At 50.0% G+C, this 18,465-nt stretch overlaps 1 protein-coding gene across 1 annotated transcript in view; it reads right to left on the bottom strand.

Moving 5' to 3' along the window:
* The window catches only part of Rmnd5a (required for meiotic nuclear division 5 homolog A), a 31,935-nt gene that overhangs the window by 9,665 nt on the left and 3,805 nt on the right, over positions 1-18,465 (bottom strand). Inside the window, exons 2-5 of the mRNA XM_046455985.2 lie at positions 13,309-13,451; positions 5,400-5,534; positions 4,004-4,104; positions 200-366 (exon numbers count right to left, since the gene is read on the bottom strand). Coding sequence (XP_046311941.1) covers positions 200-366; positions 4,004-4,104; positions 5,400-5,534; positions 13,309-13,451 — 546 coding nt within the window. The remainder of the gene's footprint in view (positions 1-199; positions 367-4,003; positions 4,105-5,399; positions 5,535-13,308; positions 13,452-18,465) is intronic.

Here is an 18,465-nt window from a genome sequence, read left to right as displayed (position 1 = left end):
CCCAGAGTTGCCCCTACAGATGGTGGAATGTTCAGTCTCACTGGAGTCAGCTGAAGCTTTTTTGAAGAAGTAACTCATCTGCAATCCTTTTAGTTTATTAGCAAATGCATACACTAGACCTCATGGAGACCACCCCTTCTGCTCCAGTGGTGACAACAGACCTGTTCCAAACACGGAGAACACCTGGCTCGAGACTCACCTTTTTGATGATTTAGGGCAAATGGCTGAAAATTTTTAGCATACTGCAATGCCTCTCGCTGATTTGTAGTTCCACCCATCAACAAGCTAATGAAGTACAGTCGGTGCAGCTTGAACTCCAGGGAGCTGTTCTGCGCTATGAGCATTTCTCGGTTTGACACTGCCCACCTGAGGAAAGAGCAGAGTCGAGATGGTCAGGAACATGGGGAGCTGCCACCAAGCTGCCTGAAAGCTAGCGTGTCTGGCTGCCCCCTGGTGGAAGGCTGGGGCAGCACCACCCGCACCAAAGGCCAGAGGAGGAGGTTAAGCTGGATGATCACAGCAAGTTTCCCACCAGGACAAGGACCACATCATCACAGAGGCATCTGGGTGTGAGCAGGACCATGCCCTGAGCAGGGATCCCCAGGAAATCCTCCCTCCATGCCTGGATCCTCTTTCCCTGTGAAGATGGCCTGCTGACAGACCAAGGAACCACTTACTCCTGAACTTCCACTTTCATTAGCTAAAGACGGTGCCACTCACCCTGGGACTAACAGCAGCAGGCAGGCATTTGTCCCCAGGGTCCTCCCCACACCTTAGGAACTAACACTACACAGATAGTGTGATCTTCCCATGCCCAAGAGACCTGTGCAGACCTGGTGTCACCAAGGGAAAGAAGAGTACCCAGTTCTGAGCTGTCCAATGGGGCAACCTACACCTCAAGGCACAAACAGCCTAAATAACCCCTGCACTGGGACCACCATGACAGCAGGGCGGCCACACGCAGAGAAGGACCCCAGCCGCTTGTTCACAGTCTGACTCCCCAAACACACCCGAGGATAGAAGCGGCTGGTATCGTATTCTTTGATTTGATTTTCAGCTGGACAAATACTCCCTACCTGACCCAATTCATCAGTCAATGCAATCTGAACTGAGTATGAATCAAAATCTGTGTTAACTCCACAAAACACCAGAGATCAATGTTCCAAGTTCTTCACGGTCAGCGGACAGGACTCACACTGGACCACCCAGACCACCCTTCCCAAGGTCTACACAGGCACTTCTCAGCGACCTACAGGTGACCCACATCTCAGAGTCACATCACAAAGCTTCTGGCTTCAAAGTCAAACTGGGTTTTAAGCATTAACGGTCTGGATTTTGGAAGTACCTATTCACTTACCTCTAGGATCCTGGGCACCAACCTGGCCCTCCCAGCAGCCGTCCTCTGTGAACACTAGCCCCTAGCACGAGCACCAGTGTGCTGGCCGGGGTGGCCTCCTTCCTGTCTGTCCCTGATGAGGACAGCACCACATCCACATAAGGTCACTCAGCCAAAGCTCACTCCACACCCTCAACTCCTGCAAGCATGAACACCCTCTCCTCTCTCTCTGATCGGGGTCTACACATGCAGGAGGTTAGAAAGTCAAGCAAGGGAGCTGGATAGCAACTACGAATTTTAATAAGAATGAAAGCCAACAGAAAAAAGGCAAAGCCCATAAATAAGCAGTTCACAAAAGAAAATAACCTCATTTTCACAGGAAAATGTTCATGATACCATGTTAAAGGAGGAAAAAGTAACTTTTAGCTAGCACCCCCCCCCACCCCGCGTTGTGGTGTCAAGGATTGAACCCAGGGCCCTGCACACCTGCACATCCTAGGTACATGTCTACCACAGAGTTGCACCCCCCCCCCGCCCCTCTTCTTTTTAATTATTTAATTTGAGACAAGGTCTCCCAAGGTTGCTGAGACCGGCCCTGAACTTTTGATCCTCCTGCCTCAGCCTCCCTAGCCGCTGGGATTACAGGCATGCAGCACCATGCCTGGCTCTTGTTACCAGGAACTTTAGCAGTAGTTCCTTGGACAGTGGATTTCCAGCTTTATCATCAACTGCTGCGGTACGGCCTGACAGCCACGTGCACTGTCAGCCCAGCACGGGGCCCACCCAGGACCACGGGTTCCTGAACAGTCTGTGCTGGTGTCTCCCGAGTTCTCTACAGTGAAATGTTACCTTTACATTTGAGAAAGTAGTACCTTGGTAAGCTCTTGTCTAAGTAAGATTTCTTCACTAACAGTAATTACAGACTATTTTTCCTAAAAGTAATTCAAGCTTTTCAAGCTATAAACATGCAAATCTTTTTTGAAAGTTGCTGAGGCATTTAGATAATGTAATTCCTAATTTATTATTTGAATTTGTTTATACATTTTCAAATTATGTCACCAACAAATAATCAGAATAAAGGGAATGTTAAATCCTCCCTCTGCTCTTCAAGAAATGTTTAGAAAACTAAATAGAAACCCATTTCAAAAACAACATCACAAAACCCAACACTCACACAACCAGGTCTACACCATATTCCCCAGTGCTGGGGAATAAACCCAGGGCCTCACACCGACCACCGGGCAACACTGGACCACTGGCCACGTCCCCAGCCCCTGGCCTCTTGGTCAAGTCAGACTACTCTGAAAGGCTTCTTCGTGTTACTTCTGAACACTTGTAAGACTGGGGTCTGCAAAGCAAAGGGACTTCTAAGCTTCTCCCTTCCTAGCAAAGCGTTCTTCCTAAGCTAAGGATGATGTGATCCACTTTTACCTCTTTCTGGTCAGGGTCCTCCCAACCCCCAGAATTGTACCCGTGGACTCATGTTGGGACTTCTTAACCTCAATTCCTGGGCCACAGTTGACTGGACAGTAGGCAGAGGCTGCGTCTCACAGCCACGCCCTGCGCTGCCTCTGGCCAGCTCATCCACCTGGCCCTGCTTTGCCCCTCCCATCGACGCCCTTTCACGTCCACTTCTGGAATCTGGTGCAGGTTCCAAGCAGCATTGTCACACGCATTAGCTGCCTCCCCAGGTAGCACAACACTGTCAGCTCACACTGACACCCGAGCCAGCTGGGCCATCTGTCACTGGCAGTGACGCTCTAACATTCCTGCAGTGGTGTCTTCTCAACAGGGAAACTGACTTCGGCACTGTGGCCTGAATGTCAGACTGGAATTTGTTTTTTAAAAGTCTCCAGCCCAAAGTAGAAGTAAATGCTCCACTTAGGAAGGAGCAGCTCCCGCTCTGCGGGGCCTGGAGGGCCCCGAGGCAGGCTACGAACACTCCCCAGCCGGTTGGGCCATGTCCTGCAGCACTGGCGGGCGTCATTTTCAGACCCAGGGGTACTCTACCACTGAGCTACACCTATAGCCCTCTTTAAGTTTGATTTTGAGACAAGGTCTCGCTCAGTTGCCCAGTCTGGCCTCAGACTAGAGATCCTTCTGCCTCAGCCTCCCAACTTGCTGGGATTACAGGTGAGGGCCATCACACTGGCTACTTTCTAATTACAGGGCTGTAAAATAAAACAAGGAAGAGCAGGTGACAGGAAGCCAAGCTCAGCCTTCAACACCTACAACATCAGTTATTGGGCCCTTTATTGAAAAGTCTGCCGGCACTGCTCCAGAACAGCACCATCTGCACTCTCCACGGTCACTCTGTCCCAGGAGCCACTTACACACCTCCCCAGAAGGCTGGCTCAGAGTCCAGCACCCTGTGGGGGCTCAAACACCCTGTCACACAGCTTGAGCAAGGGGGGTCGTCAGAAGGGGTCCCACAGAGGGTGGAGCACCAAGGACCCAGGGAACCTCTCACACAGTTCAGACCAGCTGAGCACATTCCTATTCTATATCCCCGTATTTCACTGGCTAAAACAAAGAACTCTCCACAGATCTCTCTGACGTCTACCCCAGGTAAGACAAACACATCTAAACATGTCTAAAGTGCTTTCTAATTTAATTTTCTTACAGTTCTTTCAAAGTATCCAAAAGAAGGCAAATTCAGTAACTCACTCCAGGGCAGGTCTCAGAACTCTGACTTTTAAAGCTTCTAATATCCGATTTAACTCCACAAACGGTTCTTTCTGACTTGGGTCTACAGAAAGACCAGATTCCTGAAAAACAGAAAGAGTGTTTGTTAGCAGGAATCAGGATGAAAGCAGCGTAGTGCGTATACTCCAGATCACAGATAGCTGACAGCTCCTGGGACAGGTGTCTCCATGGTGGAGACTAATGGTGGCCGTCACTCTGCCCACCGTGCTGCAAGGGGCACCTGTGGCTTCACAGGAAGGAGGCTGTGAGACAGCAGTGCTGGAGGGGTAGCTGCCACCCTCGAGGGCTGAGGACAACTGAGAAGCAGCTAGGTCACGAGGCCTGGGAGCTTCAGGGAAGGCGGAGCACATGCTGTGCACTCCTCACTGCCTCCCACTCTGCGTAAGGAAAATAAACTTCATGTTTTTCTAAGCCACTGTTGTTCGGGTCTTTATTATTTGAAAATAAACTTAATCCTCAATGATATAATTTACTATAATAAATTTATAGACACACAAACAAAATCCCAAAAAGTTCAGAGAAAGATTCGAGTTATCATTTATTTGAATTGTTTAAAATAGAAAAGGCTTAGATTATAGTTCAGTTTGTAGACTGGCTTTAAGTTACTCAGTCCTGTTGGTCCTTCATTTCTCTAAACAGAGGGAGACAACACATGGGGGCCTACCACAGTTTCTAGTCCCTCACCAAGACCCTGTCCCGCCCTGGGCAAGCTCCCTCTTTCTCCAGGCCTCGCCCCCCACATCTGCAGACCCTGGCCCCCCATCTGCAGACCCCGGCCAACCATCTCCAGACCCCGGCCCCCCATCTGCAGACTTCCAACAACAGTCCCCACTTCCTGGGGCTCAGAGAGCAGGAAAGGCAGGGCAGGGCTTGAGGAGCCCTCAACCCGGGCAGCGGCTGCTGCTGGGACTTGGGACGGCAGGGCACTGGTGAATCATCCCAAGAGCCAAGGCCCACCTCTAATAAGAGAAAGGGCAAACATCACGCACCCGAAGTAAACTTTACTTTGGAATTCGTTTGATAAACAAACAACCTTAAGCGGGGCCAGATGAGGAAACAAGCCATGCTTCTGTCCAGGCCGCCTCTCTGCTGCACAATCTCCCTAGCTACAGAGGACTAGGGAAAGCAGTCTCTATTGATCCCTTGGCTCAGGGCCTGGGACCAGCCTTCTGGGCAAGAGTGGGGGAAGAATGGAGGCCCTGAGTTTTAGGACTAAGATTGGCACCACTAAAAAAAAAAATTTACCTGTAAGATGAGGTCCAGCCTCATTTTAAAATCTATCAACAGCCTGCAGAAGACTCGACCCCCACTCTGCAAACAGCACCACCCAGGGGCTCCCCCGCAGACACGCTGATACCTGGCAGAGCTCCTCGGCCACGTCCAGCATCCCCTGCCGGAAGAAGTGCTCCACCATGACCTCATTGAGGAGCCGCTGGCTGTCGGCCTGCCAGCAGCCGTCAATCCCCACACTGCTGATGTCAGAATCGAAATTCTGGGGAAAGAAAAGGGGGTCATGAGTCCTGACGAATTCACCCACCCACCAAAAATGGTCTCCGCTCCCCTCTAAAGTTTCCCAGTAAGTACCAATCCTAACTTATTAGACACCACCGCAGAAGGCACTCTCCCGGGCCTCTTTCTAACACTCGTCACTCTCATGGGACTGCTAACAATTCACACCCCCGCTGGCAAAGGCACAGGGAGACAAGAGCTGGAGCTTCAGGGCTTGCCATGCAGCGCCGCACGCCCAGGTCTGAGCAGCACACTGGAGACCCTGACAACAACACTAAGGCAGACTGGCGAATGTCAGGCACATACTCAGTGAACACAAAACGAAACTGACACTGACACTACAACCCAGAACGCCCATCAGGACTTGTGGCCTGAACCCAACCAGCTCAACCACTAATAAATCAAAGTTCTCCACCATTTTTCCTTTTTTGGTTACCAGAGATTGAATCTAGGTGCACTCTACCACTGAGCCACACGCCCAGCCCTTTTTATATTTTATTTTGAGCCAGGGTCTCACTAAGTTGCCCAGGCCGCCTTCAGCTTGCAATCCTCCTGCTTCAGCCTCCTGAGTCATAGGAATCACAGAGGCACATCACCGTGCCTGGCTGCCATTTCAGAGCACTAAAGAACGATGACTGACACACCCAGGACACAACGTGAAACCGTGTACATACAAAGAGCCAAGAACATCTCCACACATACAGCAGGAGGTGACCAACAGACACCAACGCCAAAGTGACAGAGATGCTGGAGTCACCAGGACTTCAGACCATTACAAAAATGGTCTAAGAATAATAAGGGCCACACTCTTGAGGCAAACGGAAGAACTAAAGATACAGTGAACAGAATAAAAACTCACTGGATAGATTCAAATAGAACAAAATCGCAGCGCAAAATGTCAGTGAAGGACATTGGAAACCACCCAATCGGAACAGAAAACAAGATTTAAAAAAATGAACACAGCCTCAACAACTGGTGGGAAAATACAAGAGCTAACAGTCGTGTCATCACTGAGCCAAAGGAGAGGAGAAACGGTGCTGTGGAAAGGAGAGCTGGAGAAGAGCCCAAGTGCACAGACCAAACCTCCCGATGAAGAGGCCCGAGAACTCCAGAGGACAGGTTCACAGAAATCTTACCCAGACACCTCTCATTCCACCTCTGAAACTTAAGGACTGAAAAGCAAAACTCAACAGAACCTGCAAGCAGCTACAGAAAGCAGCGAATGACTCCAGTGATCACAGACTTCTGCACCACCACAGAAACCAGAGTTCAGGAGAGAGACAACATCTTTCAGACTCCAGAAGAGCAGAGCAGTATCCCAGAGTTCTGCACCAGCAAGTGCAGCCTTCAGGAGTGAAGAGGACAGACAGACACTCTCAGGGGAAGGAGAACCCGGCCTGTGGCGGGCAGCCTGGTTCTGCAAGAACTGCTCAAGTGCATTGTGGGACAGAAGGACAGCGAGCTGATCTCTCTGAAGGAGAAGCAAATCTACACCATGGTCTGAAAGTTGCCTTTGTCATAGGCATTACCCCCTAATAAGCCTCTAGAACTTGCTTTTTAAAAAAAGCACATAAATTCAATTAGACAAGATGTTTAGGTGTAAGTGAAATTACAATGCTCAAATACAGGCTGACCAGATGAGAACAGGTAGGAAGTAACAGGCAATGCCACCACAAACAGCCCACTGTTTACAATCGCCACAATGCAGAAGAGCGCTCCTCTCCAAAATTTAGCAAATTTTTCTTCTCCCTAAAGAGCTCTCTACCCTGTTTTTAGAATCACTAAAATTACTGTCAGTCTGAATTTTTATTCTCTCTGATTACAGACATCTTTCTTGGCCTAATACCAAACCTAAACAACAGAAATACTACCAAGTACCTCGATGCTGAAGCAGTGATGTCCATGTGTATACGTAACTGTTCCATAACACCTGGAAACACGGCTTGTGTAAGACGCTGGAGTCTCACTTCTGCTTATCAGACTCTGCCTGATGAGAGTTGACCGCACAACAGTTCATCAATACTCTAAGCAAGTTGGACTACCTTTGTTCTGATGACTAACACACTGCACATTCTGGCCCTCCTGATCCTACTGCCCAGAGGGTAATGTGTGCTATTATGCGCTCTCATGCTTTACTCACAAAGAGGCAATCAATGAATACAGGACAGGCCTGGGTCTCTAAAGAGGGCAGAGCTGACCGTAAACTCAGGACTCTTCCCTCAGTGCTCCAGACGAGAACCCTCAAGACTAAGCTCCCTTGCTAATTTGTTAAACGGATTCAACCCAAACACAACCTACAGGTTTCCACTGCTCACTTAACGATTATTCCTCAGCCTCATCAGCCCCCAACAAACATGTCCAGTACTTTTTCCTCAGGAAAGAAAGCAACTTCAGAAGAATCCCTTCCTAAGACAGCTTTACACGGCAGCATGAACCAAGTCGGGACCTCGACAGCTCCTGTGACAGCTTCTGCTCACATCAGACAAAAGAATCCTCGTCTCAGGCTGGGACTGTGGCTCAGCAGTAAAGTGCTCACCTAGCATGTGCAAGGCCCTGGGTTCGATCCTCAGCACCACATATAAATAAATATAGTTATTGTGTCCAACTACAACTAAAAAATAGATATTAAAAAAAACTGAAGCTAAGATCATTGGAAGCAGCCGAGAGCCCACAGCTCCCACTTCTGCTCCAAACGCAGGCTCCCAGAGTGGCGTCAGGCGGGCAATGCGTTCTGCATCGTTGCTAGGTGACCAGACTCATCTGCCAGGCTGCTAAGGAAACCAGCAGCACCACAGACCCGCCAGGAGGTGGCCGACGTTGAGAATACCTGCTGTTACTAGCATCTTCTGTTTTGTTATATTTTTTCCTTTCACATTTTTAAAACAAAGCAAAGTCTGGCACAATGTTCTTAAATGGTCAGGTTAAGACTCAAGTAAGACACGGCTGCCCCTGCAGTCTCAACCCCTCAGCACATGCTCCACAAGAGCTGCTCCACCTAGCGGCAGAGAACTGCTCAGCCCATGGAGTTGCATTTTTTGATAATTACTTCCCTCCTCCAACAGGAGCGGCTCTGCCCCGGCCATGCTGATTCTCCAGTAAAACACACTGCTCAGAGGGGATAGCTGGGTGAGCACATCTCCCAAGCTCACCCCTGGCATGTTATTCCACACCCCTGAGCCTGGTTTCCCCTATTTGAGGAGGAAATGGCCTACCAGCACTATGGGGAAAGAACCAACCCGAGGACAGTTCCTGGTCCAGCCTGCGCAGCACGGCCCACCCTGGGGCGTGATGGCCGCCTTCTCCCTGCCGCTGATCACTCCTTCTTTCCAGTCCTCAACTGCTTTTACAGTTCACTCTCTTTTCCTCTGGTCTCCTGTTGGATCAAACCCACACCTGCTGGGCTTTCCACCATCTGCCGTCCCCCAGCCTGAGGTGTCCCTACCCCTAGTAGGAGCAGCCCCCATCAGGCCAAGCTGTGAATGCTTAGGCGCTGTTCTGTCCCTTCTCAGTCCTGAAGAAGGTCACCCCCACTGCTGCTCTGAACGACACCCCCCCTTCCCAGTCGGACACTCCACAAGCCCTAGATGACCCTAGACGGCCCAAGAGCCCTTCCTTCCCGTGCGCCCTCAGAGTTCTCCAGTGCCTGGTGTGTGCGAAAAGCACTCAAGTGCACACGGCCAGGCCAGCCTGAAACCCTACATGGACACACTGCTTTAGCTTTTCACCAAACCGCGGATTTTAGACATTTTGACACCCTATTATTATTATTTTATCACATAAATACATACCTGGAAGTCTGCAGCAGTAACTATTTTTATTGGCTTTTCTTAGGAAATAAAAAGCCAGTGACAAATTTAAAACAGTGAATAAGTGCCCTAAACAGGACAGAATTCTAGATTATCTACAAACAGGGAAGGCAGTTAAAAACAGTCCAACATATTGTTTTTACAAGTATTGTCGTGGTATCCAAGGGCTGATATTCTTTATTTATAATAATGCTCATACTACGGGCATATGAAACAGTCAACATGTTAAAGCAGAACTCTTCAAAAAATTTTTTATTTATTTTTTAGTTGTAGTTGGACACAATACCTTTACTTGTTTATTTTTATGTGGTGCTGAGGGTTGAACCCAGGGCCTTGCATGTGCTAGGCGAGTGCCCTAATGCTGAGCCACAACCCCAGCCCCACAATTTTTTAGGTTCATGATAACCTAAAACCTATAAAATGTCTTGGCTAACACCACAGACTTCTTTTTTGCTTACATTTGGAGAAGAACTAGAGAACTTAAATACCCAAGAAGCCTTAAAATATTAAAGGAAAAAATTACCATTTAGCATGTCAAAAAATTACTCCCTAGTTCCTTCCCCCAGCAGCCTGCTCAGGCGGAGAAGAGCCCTAGCCCAGAGACCACATGACCACAGCAGCTTCTGGCAGGGGGCTGGCCTTGGAAGCCAGTCCGGAGAAGGCAAGACCACCACTCCAGCCCACGGCCTGAACAGGGAGGCTGGTGTGGGCACGGAGGTGACCCACAGCCTGGGCCTCCCTTACACCCCCACGCTCCTGCACACCTAATGCACAGCCGCTCCAAGCCCTTCTCAAGGGCCACACTTTCTCTCCTCTAAGCTGTCACAGGTCCCTACTCTTCAAATCTAGAAATACTTCCTGACTTCCTGGCCACTGGCAGAGTTTAACAGTGTGGTTTTCACTTTAGACTGGTTACTATCAATATGCTTTAAGAAACAAAGGCCAGCCTGCTCAGGGAGAGCGCCGGCCTGCCGCCTGTCATCTGGAGAGGGCGGGGCCCTCCTAAGCTGCTGGACAGCACTCTGGCCTGTCTGCAGGTCCTGGACCAGTCTGCCACCAGCCTCGGGCCACATGGCTTCGGCTCATCACCAATTCAGGGTCCACCCAGCCTTCACAACAGCTGCCCAGCTGCACAAACTAACAGGCTTGAGCAAGAGCCCAGGGAGTCTCTGGTGACAAGGCCTACACAGAATTCCCCCTGTATGCAGAAGCTTCAGGAGGGAGACAACTTCCCCCTCAGCCAAGCCAGACAGGATCAGGAACACAGGGAAGAGCGCCCTGAAAGGAGGAGCAGGCCCCCCCTTTGCGCGTCTGGACCACCCCCCAGCGCCCCTGAGAGCCCCCGCTAAATCCAGAGTTCCAGGCGGGCTGGGGCGGGGGCACCGTGAGGCACTGGGTTCCATCCTCAGCACCGCATAAGAATACATACTGAAGGTACTGTGTCCATCTGCAACTACAGACATTAAAGGAAAAAAGGTGATATGTGATAGATGAGAAGAACCCAGGCCACCTAGAAGTTGCATTTAGAGGAACATGGAGCAAGTCTGAAAGAACTGTAAAAGAATTACAGCTACTTGAAAAAGTCCTTATAATTTCCAAGTACATGCAAAAAAAAGTTCTCAAAGGAGGAAGAGCAGATTATGTAATCAGGAACACTGCCTCAAACACCCGCCCCTCAAAAAATGGGAACGCAGTCGACTACTTCAAATGTGTCCCCTGGTGCACAGAGAGAGACTTCCGTTCTCGTCACCAGGCACATCTAAATGTCACCAGGCACATCTAAATGCTTTGCCTACCAACAACCTCATGGGTGTTGTACAGACCAGAAGATAGCTCAGAGAGGTACCAGCGCAAGCAGGTAAGAATAACCAGGCTCCGATCATTTCAATAGGACAACACCTGAACTAGGCAACGGACAGGACAGGTCCCCCACCCGCGGCAGGAATCACACCTGGAGCCTCACTTGCCTGGCCATTCCCAGTCCTGGGGGTTAGAAGTCCACACACGTCAGGTGTGGCTCCTGAGATCATCCCCACTGATTCTAGAACCAGGGGCCTCTTTCCAGACACCAGCTCTGATTGGCTACTTGGAAGGATCAGCTCTTCTGACCATAAGGGCGCCTTCTGGTTCTGCTGTCCAGCAGCCAGCCTGGTGGTCACGCAGATGTCCCCAGAAACCTCCTAGGGTTTTCTCTGTGCTTTGAGCCATCAGAATCACTAGCATGCCTTGGTCACTATCAGCCACCAAAATCTGAAGCTTCTTAACACCATCAGGAGTTAATGCCCTGGAAATGATTTAAGACCTACAAATGATTTAAGACCAACCCTCACATGCCTTACTTTCATTCCCATAAGCCTTATGCTAACACACCAACAGACACTTCAGGTACCAACCGAAGAATTCCAACGCCACAGTCCAGGTAGGTCTGATGCCCAAGCTGTGTGCACCACCTAGGAGTTACCAAACAGGCCTCACAACCTCAAAAAGGCTGCAGAGGATACTCACTGCCTTCCCAGCCCTTGCCAGTGACTGCCATCACTGACCCAGCCATGTCTCTGGAACCTGCTGAGCCCAAGCCCTTACCGCACAATGGCCATGGTGAGAGTACTCTTGACAGGCCAGGGATGCCTCTGTAGGCATGGCCAAAGCAAGTCCCTGAGCTCAGGCATGCACAGCCCCATCGTACCCCTCCAACCCTCCGGGTAAAGAACAGCTCTGAGACACCTCAACCCAGCCTTTCAGTACTGCTGCAGGCGGTCACTCCAACAGCTGGCCCCCAACTGGACGCCAGTCTCTAGATCCGCAGTGCCCAGGTCTGTGTCACAGTTCTCACTGGTGCACACACAGACTGGGCGACTCTACAGCTCAGCAGATACCATACCTCTGCTAAGAAGAACGCCCCCCCATCTTCCCAACATGCTATGTGATCAGGAGGACCCATGACCTGTCGCGTTCTCCCAGTGCTGAAGCGGTCATGGGAACCAGGTGGTGACCCTGGACGACCCTCCTGAGGCCCCATCAGGACGGGGAACCCCAGGGAAGACTGGTCTAGTGCTGAGAACACCAGCAGCTTCTGAGCCCTCCCTCAGTGCAGACTGCAGACTCAAGACGCCCCTCAGAGAAAGCCACCCAACAAAAGGAGTCCTGCTGGCTGGCGGCCAGCTCCCTCTGTCCCCTGAAGGCAACACTGAGCCAGCCTGGGGGCCACGCCTGTCACCCCAGCACCAGGAGAGGGAGGCAGGAGGACTGCAAATTCAAGGCCAGCCTCAACAACTTATCAAGGCACCAGGAATGCTAGCAATCCCGTCTCAGAAAAAAATCAGGGCTGAAACACAGCTCAGTGGTAAAGCACCCCTGGGTCTAATCCTCAGGACCCCCAAAAAAGGCAACACTAAAGAAAAGCAACCAGCATGCCCACAGGAACACAGGGTCAGGAGCACTAGGAAGGACAGACCTGAGGACACAGCTCATCACCCACAGCAGATGAAGCTGGAGCAGGCACCCTGGCCACAGGAGGCTCCTCCCGGCCCCTGGGCTAAGGTAGCTCAGAACAAGGCGGCCTTGGTATCCAGGCCCTGCCCAACAGGCAAAAGGTAAACAACAGAGCCATAAAAGGAGGGGGGTTTGTTTTGATTTTATTTTCATTTTGAAAATAACAGCAACAGGGGCTGGGGCTCAGTGTAGAGAGCTCACCTAGCCTATGTGAGGCACTGGGTTCCATCCTCAGCACCACATAAAAATAAATAAAGGTCTGTGCCCATCTACAACTAAAATAAATAAATAAATAAAATAACAGCAACAAGGCCCTTCAGTAAGAACAACAGTAAAACCTATTCAGCAAAGTTACCAAAAGCAAAGACAGAGGAATCACATAAAACAATCTGGGAAAGCTTACGGTAGCAAGTACCAAGAGAGAAAGCTGAAGAGTACCAGTGCCCCTCGGTACCATACCTTATCGATGGCTTTTCCAACCCGAGAAACACTGCTGTGGATGTCTTTGTGGTCTGAGGCCAGTTTTTGAACAGTATCCTTTATTCTTTTACAGCACTGAGTCAAAACAAGTGACAGTGTCCCTGATAATTCAGCATCTTGGCCTGTAAAACAAGAAAGGCAGATTACTCCCCAAAGCAGACCCATAGAGGGCAGGTTTCGAGGAGACCCTCGAAACAGCAGAGGTGGAGGAAGATAAAGAGAAGTCGGGATCTGCTTCCAGGCAGAGGGACACATTCACAGACGTTAGTGTTTCAAGTAAACACCACGAAAACACTCTCTGGGAATAAGAAAATTTTAATATGAAATAAACCACTTCTTTGGTAAACGTCAGCACAAACTGAACACCACCACCAAGGCAGTATTATTTTTTAGAAAATTATGTCTAAGTGAATAAATTTACTTATTCAACTCAGCGAAAATGTTCAAGGCATCCTGGAAACCTTTTGGTTTTGGCTGGCTGTGGTCAGGCAGGCCTACAATCTCAGGTGCTCAGAAGGCTAAGGCAGGAGAATTGCAAGTTCAAAGGACCTCAGCAAGGTCCTAAGCAACGCAGCAAGACTGTATCTCTAAATAAAATATAAAAAGGGGGCTGGAGATATGGCTCGGTGGTTGAGTGCCCCTGGATTCAATCCCAATACAAAAAAATAAAATAAAATAACCCTTTTGGTTGTCACTGAATTTCTTAGATGATTTAGTTTAAATGCTTTTTATTCCATACAAATGTATGACCCTCCCTCAGTGAACCCTGGCACTAAGCTTGCCCGGAGTCCCTTGCAGGAGTTCAGCATGTCCTGAGTGGGTGCACTGGGAGAGGACCCCGGAGGCACCCTCCTGGCCCCTCTGCCAGTTCTGCTCGATAGCCTCCTACTGTGATGGAGCTGAGCCATGGTGCCTCTACACCTGGCCCCAAGTCCTCCCACTGGCTCACTGGACCCCGACACGTCTCTGAAGCTTACTAAAGCCATGGCCTCTTGCCCTGTGCTCCCTGCCTCCAGGTGGTTCCTCTGGCAGGAAAAGGGGAGGAAGAGGGAGACAGAGCAAACCAATCCAGTCTGACCATCACTCCGACATATCTCACGTCCCCAGAGAGCACCAGGCCTGGCTCTGGACCTCGACCCACATTCTACCCCGTGGTTCTGAACTTGGTTTACATCAGAGTCACCCAGCGACCTAGTTAAAGCAGCTGTCCCACCCCCCCAAGTTTCTGACTCACCAGGTAGGGCCAGAGAATCTGAAAAAGAACAAGTCCAAGAACACAGAGCCCCGGAGTCTCTTCACTTCACAAACATGCACTGTGCACACCCACTAAATAACCAGATAGCCATGCTCTAGAACTTACCAAACAGCGCGACAAGCAAACCACAAGTGATCGAAAAATGACACATGTAGTGGAGGGGCCAGAGTGGGAGAGGGAGGGTGTGAGTTCAATCAACTGTAAAAACAGGGGAAATGGACAGCAGGCCCCTCAGACGATGACATCTGAGTGAAGACTTAGGAGAAGCAGAAGAATGTGCCACATGGCAACCCTGGGGAAGAGCATCCCAGGATGAGGGGCAGAAATAAACCCTGACCAGCTGAAGAACAGCAAAGACACCAGAGTGTCTCGAGTAAATGTCTGGCAAAGGAAAACAGAGAGGTGGCTAGAGAAACCATGGGGTCAACAGGTGAACGGATGAAGAAAATGTGGTGTGTATACATAATGGAGTATTACTCAGCCATAAAGAATGAGATTATGGCATTTGCCAGTATATGGGTGGAACTGGAGAATATCATGCTAAGTGAAATAAGCCAATCCCCCAAAACCAAAGGCTGAATGTTGTCTCTGATATGCAGAAGCTAACACACCATTGGTGGGGGAGGGGATAGTTCAATGGATTACACAAAGGGCATGAGGGGAAGGGAGGGGATGAGAATAGGAAAGACAGTAGAACGAATGGAATATCACCTTCCTATGTGCTTATTTGAAAACACGACCAGTTAACTCCACATCATGTACAACCACAATGAAAAATGGGAAGTTATACTCCATGTATGTTTGATATGTCAAAAACATTCTACTGTCATGACTGTCGTAACTAAAAAGAATAAAAAAAAAGTTAAAAAAGAAAAAAAGACTGACTTTCATTTTAAGCTAAAGGGAGATCCACTGCAAGGTTCTGGGCAGAGAAGTACAAAAGCTGAGGTGAAGGTCCAGAACGGTCATCGTGTAGGACACAGGAACAGATCAGTGAGACACGCAGGCGTGGTGGAACTCAGGGACCTGCAGCACCTGGCAGAGGGTTTCCCAGACTATGAGGGTCGGGGGCTCTCAGATGGCCCCAAGATCTTTAGCCAAGACAATGTTGTCCGCAATGAGGATGGAAGGACTAACAGCTAGAAAGTCCGCAGGGCCCAGTGGATTAGGTGGACACGCAAGCCTGGAGCTCCAGAGCACATCAGGGACAGTCTGTATCAGGCACTTCCAATCTGTCGTCACACAGCTTGGCTAAGGAAGACCTGGGACCTCAGGAAAATCTCAAAACGTGTCTAAAAGGTGCTCAGTGCATCCTCCAGGGCAGAAGGGACCTGCCGCTCTGCCTCGGCTGCTCACTTTTGCTGTGCCTAAGCGGGCCGCACCGAGCTGAGCCTCTCCATGAACCTCACCCTGTGAACTCCTGCTGTGTATGTATATATATATGTGTGTGTGTGTGTATATATAGAAAGAGTTATGGAAAATCATGCTGTGAACAGTTAACTATGAATGCAATGCATTCCGCTATTGCCGTGTATGTAAGAAATAAACAAAAAATAAAAACTTTGTGCTTCACACTTAAGTGAAAAGACAACTCACAGAATGAGAGAAGATACCTGCAAATCACGTTAACATATCCAGAATAAAGTAAAAACCTCTTACAACCTGACATAATGTGACCATCAATTCAATTTAAAAATGGGCAAAAGATCTGAATAGACATTTTTCCAAATTAGACACATAAATGACCAATAAGCATGTGAACAGGTGCTTGAAGATAGTAATCATTAGGCAAATGAAACAGGTACTCCTCCACACCCACAGGATGGCTTAACTGAGAAGACACCAAGCGTCGCCAAGGAAATGAGACAGCAGGCAGGCTCCTCCTCAGAAAGCCAGGGGTCACCGTCTGGCTCCACTTCCCTCAGGCTGGGGGACTGAAAACAGTGGGCTCATGCACGGGTGGCCAGGGCCCTGCACGCAAACCGGCAACCGCACAGGATGGCCATGCAGCAAGTGTGGGACAGACAGCGGCCAGTGGTAGGAAACACGGGGGGGGGGGAGAGCATGCCATTAAGGTAAGCAAGATAAATGCCCCGTACAGCGTGGTTCTTCTTATGGGAGAGCGTCCAGCATGGGCTGACCCAGAGACGCGGCAGGAGGGGGGTGCAGAGCAGTCCGTGTGCCGACCATGGGGAGCCAGGTCACCAGCACGCAGGCGGCACGCAGGCAGCACACAGGCACAACACCGCAAACCCAACAGAACCTCCAGCTCAGCTCCTCTACAAGGTGAACTGCATGGCCAATAGGTCACACCTCCATGAGAAGATCCTTAGAGCCATGACACCTGGTCTACTGATACAGGGAAACACAAGGACCCCAGAGAACAGAAGCCAACCAGTGCCCAATCTGCGAAGTAGAGGGTCACTGAACAGGACAATGTCCCTGCTGCTTCCCAAAGAAGCCACCGGTGGTCTGCAAGGCCCTGGCCATCCCTGGTAGAGGACAGGGCTGCAGAAGCAGAGGCTCCTCCAAGTCCCCGAAAGCAACCCCTGAGGAGTCCCGGCTGGCCTCATCAGCAGGAAGGAGTGGGCTAGCTGTTGGCCAGTACAGAGGTCTTGGTCCATGTGGTCCTGAAGAGCCAGCCGGGCAGCAGGACCAAAGATTTACTAATAGGAGGTAGAAGAAAAGCCAACCCACAGCAGTCACGCATGGACAGTTAGAAGGGAAAGACCGCGGCCATTCTAAATGTTACTAAGGACGTGCACCTACACCAGCCCTAGGAGCCCCCGACCAGCACCTCCAGGAGGGACCCAGGCAGACCAGGGCCCTCTATCTAGACAGAAACAAGAGAACGACTCCCTTTTCTGATTTCAGTGTGTGCTCTTTAGTGGTCCATACCCAGGGGCCTCGTAAGAAGCGAGAACCCCCTACAAGACTTACTGAGTTGGGTGTCTTCAGACTTGGGCTCCCTTTTATATTCTGTTTAAAACTGACATGGACAGTTCTACTTTAAAGCCTAAGCATCTGACCCTTTTCGTTTGAAGCAACCATTACTCAAAGACTGATTATCACTGGCCACGAAGCCTGCACAACCAGACTGGAATGGACAAGACATGGGTTGGGGGACTGTGACAAGGCATTAAGATTCTGCTTTGGCTTGCAAAGGTCCCAAGCATGGCTAATAGCAGGGTTAAAGACTTGGCATCTCTGCCTCCATCCCTCTGCCTGGAGCCAATCTGGGTTCCAGGAACAAGGTCTGACCTGATAGACACCTGGGATGAGTCAAGGCTACCCCCACCTCGGCAGGCAAGGCCAGCTTCCTCATCCCACAAGACCTGCCTAACCAACCCAGAGCTGATGGACAGACCACACCCCTCGTGAGAAGCCCCAGGTGGTGTCCTCACGCCCCTTTCTATAGAAAGTCAAGTCTCTGTCAGCCCCTGGAGGACAGGGCCAAGGACATTCAGTAACTAGTTACCACATGAACATAAAAACAATAAATGATATGCTGCACACTCTTGGCCAGCACTGGAGACTGCGACTACCAACACCAAACACCAAAGGAATGGGAAACAGTGCTGTGTCCATCTGCCAACGGAATCACCAAGTAGAAAACTCCAAGGATTCTTTGCATGGACACACACTCATACACCAATTTCCAAGTAAGACACAAACAAAGGGTCCTCCCCTCCCCCACCCCAAGCTTCCCCCCTCTTTCAATAACACCCCACACACCTCTGGAACCCACTGGCTTGTATTCAAACTCACTTTTGAGTCAGTTTGTTCGTAAAAGAAAAGCCTCCCAAGGTATGTCGAAGAGACAATGAAATACACCTCAACACCAGTACCACGCGGTCCTATAAAAGGACATCCTGAGTCAT

Source organism: Marmota monax, unplaced genomic scaffold (assembly GCF_021218885.2).
Source record: "Marmota monax isolate L192 unplaced genomic scaffold, Marmota_monax_Labrador192_F-V1.1 WCK01_AAM20220418_F8-fsc00238, whole genome shotgun sequence".
NCBI classification, from domain to species: Eukaryota; Metazoa; Chordata; class Mammalia; order Rodentia; family Sciuridae; genus Marmota; species Marmota monax.
Note: the sequence above shows the minus strand (reverse complement) of the source record. Positions and strands in the feature narration are given on the sequence as shown.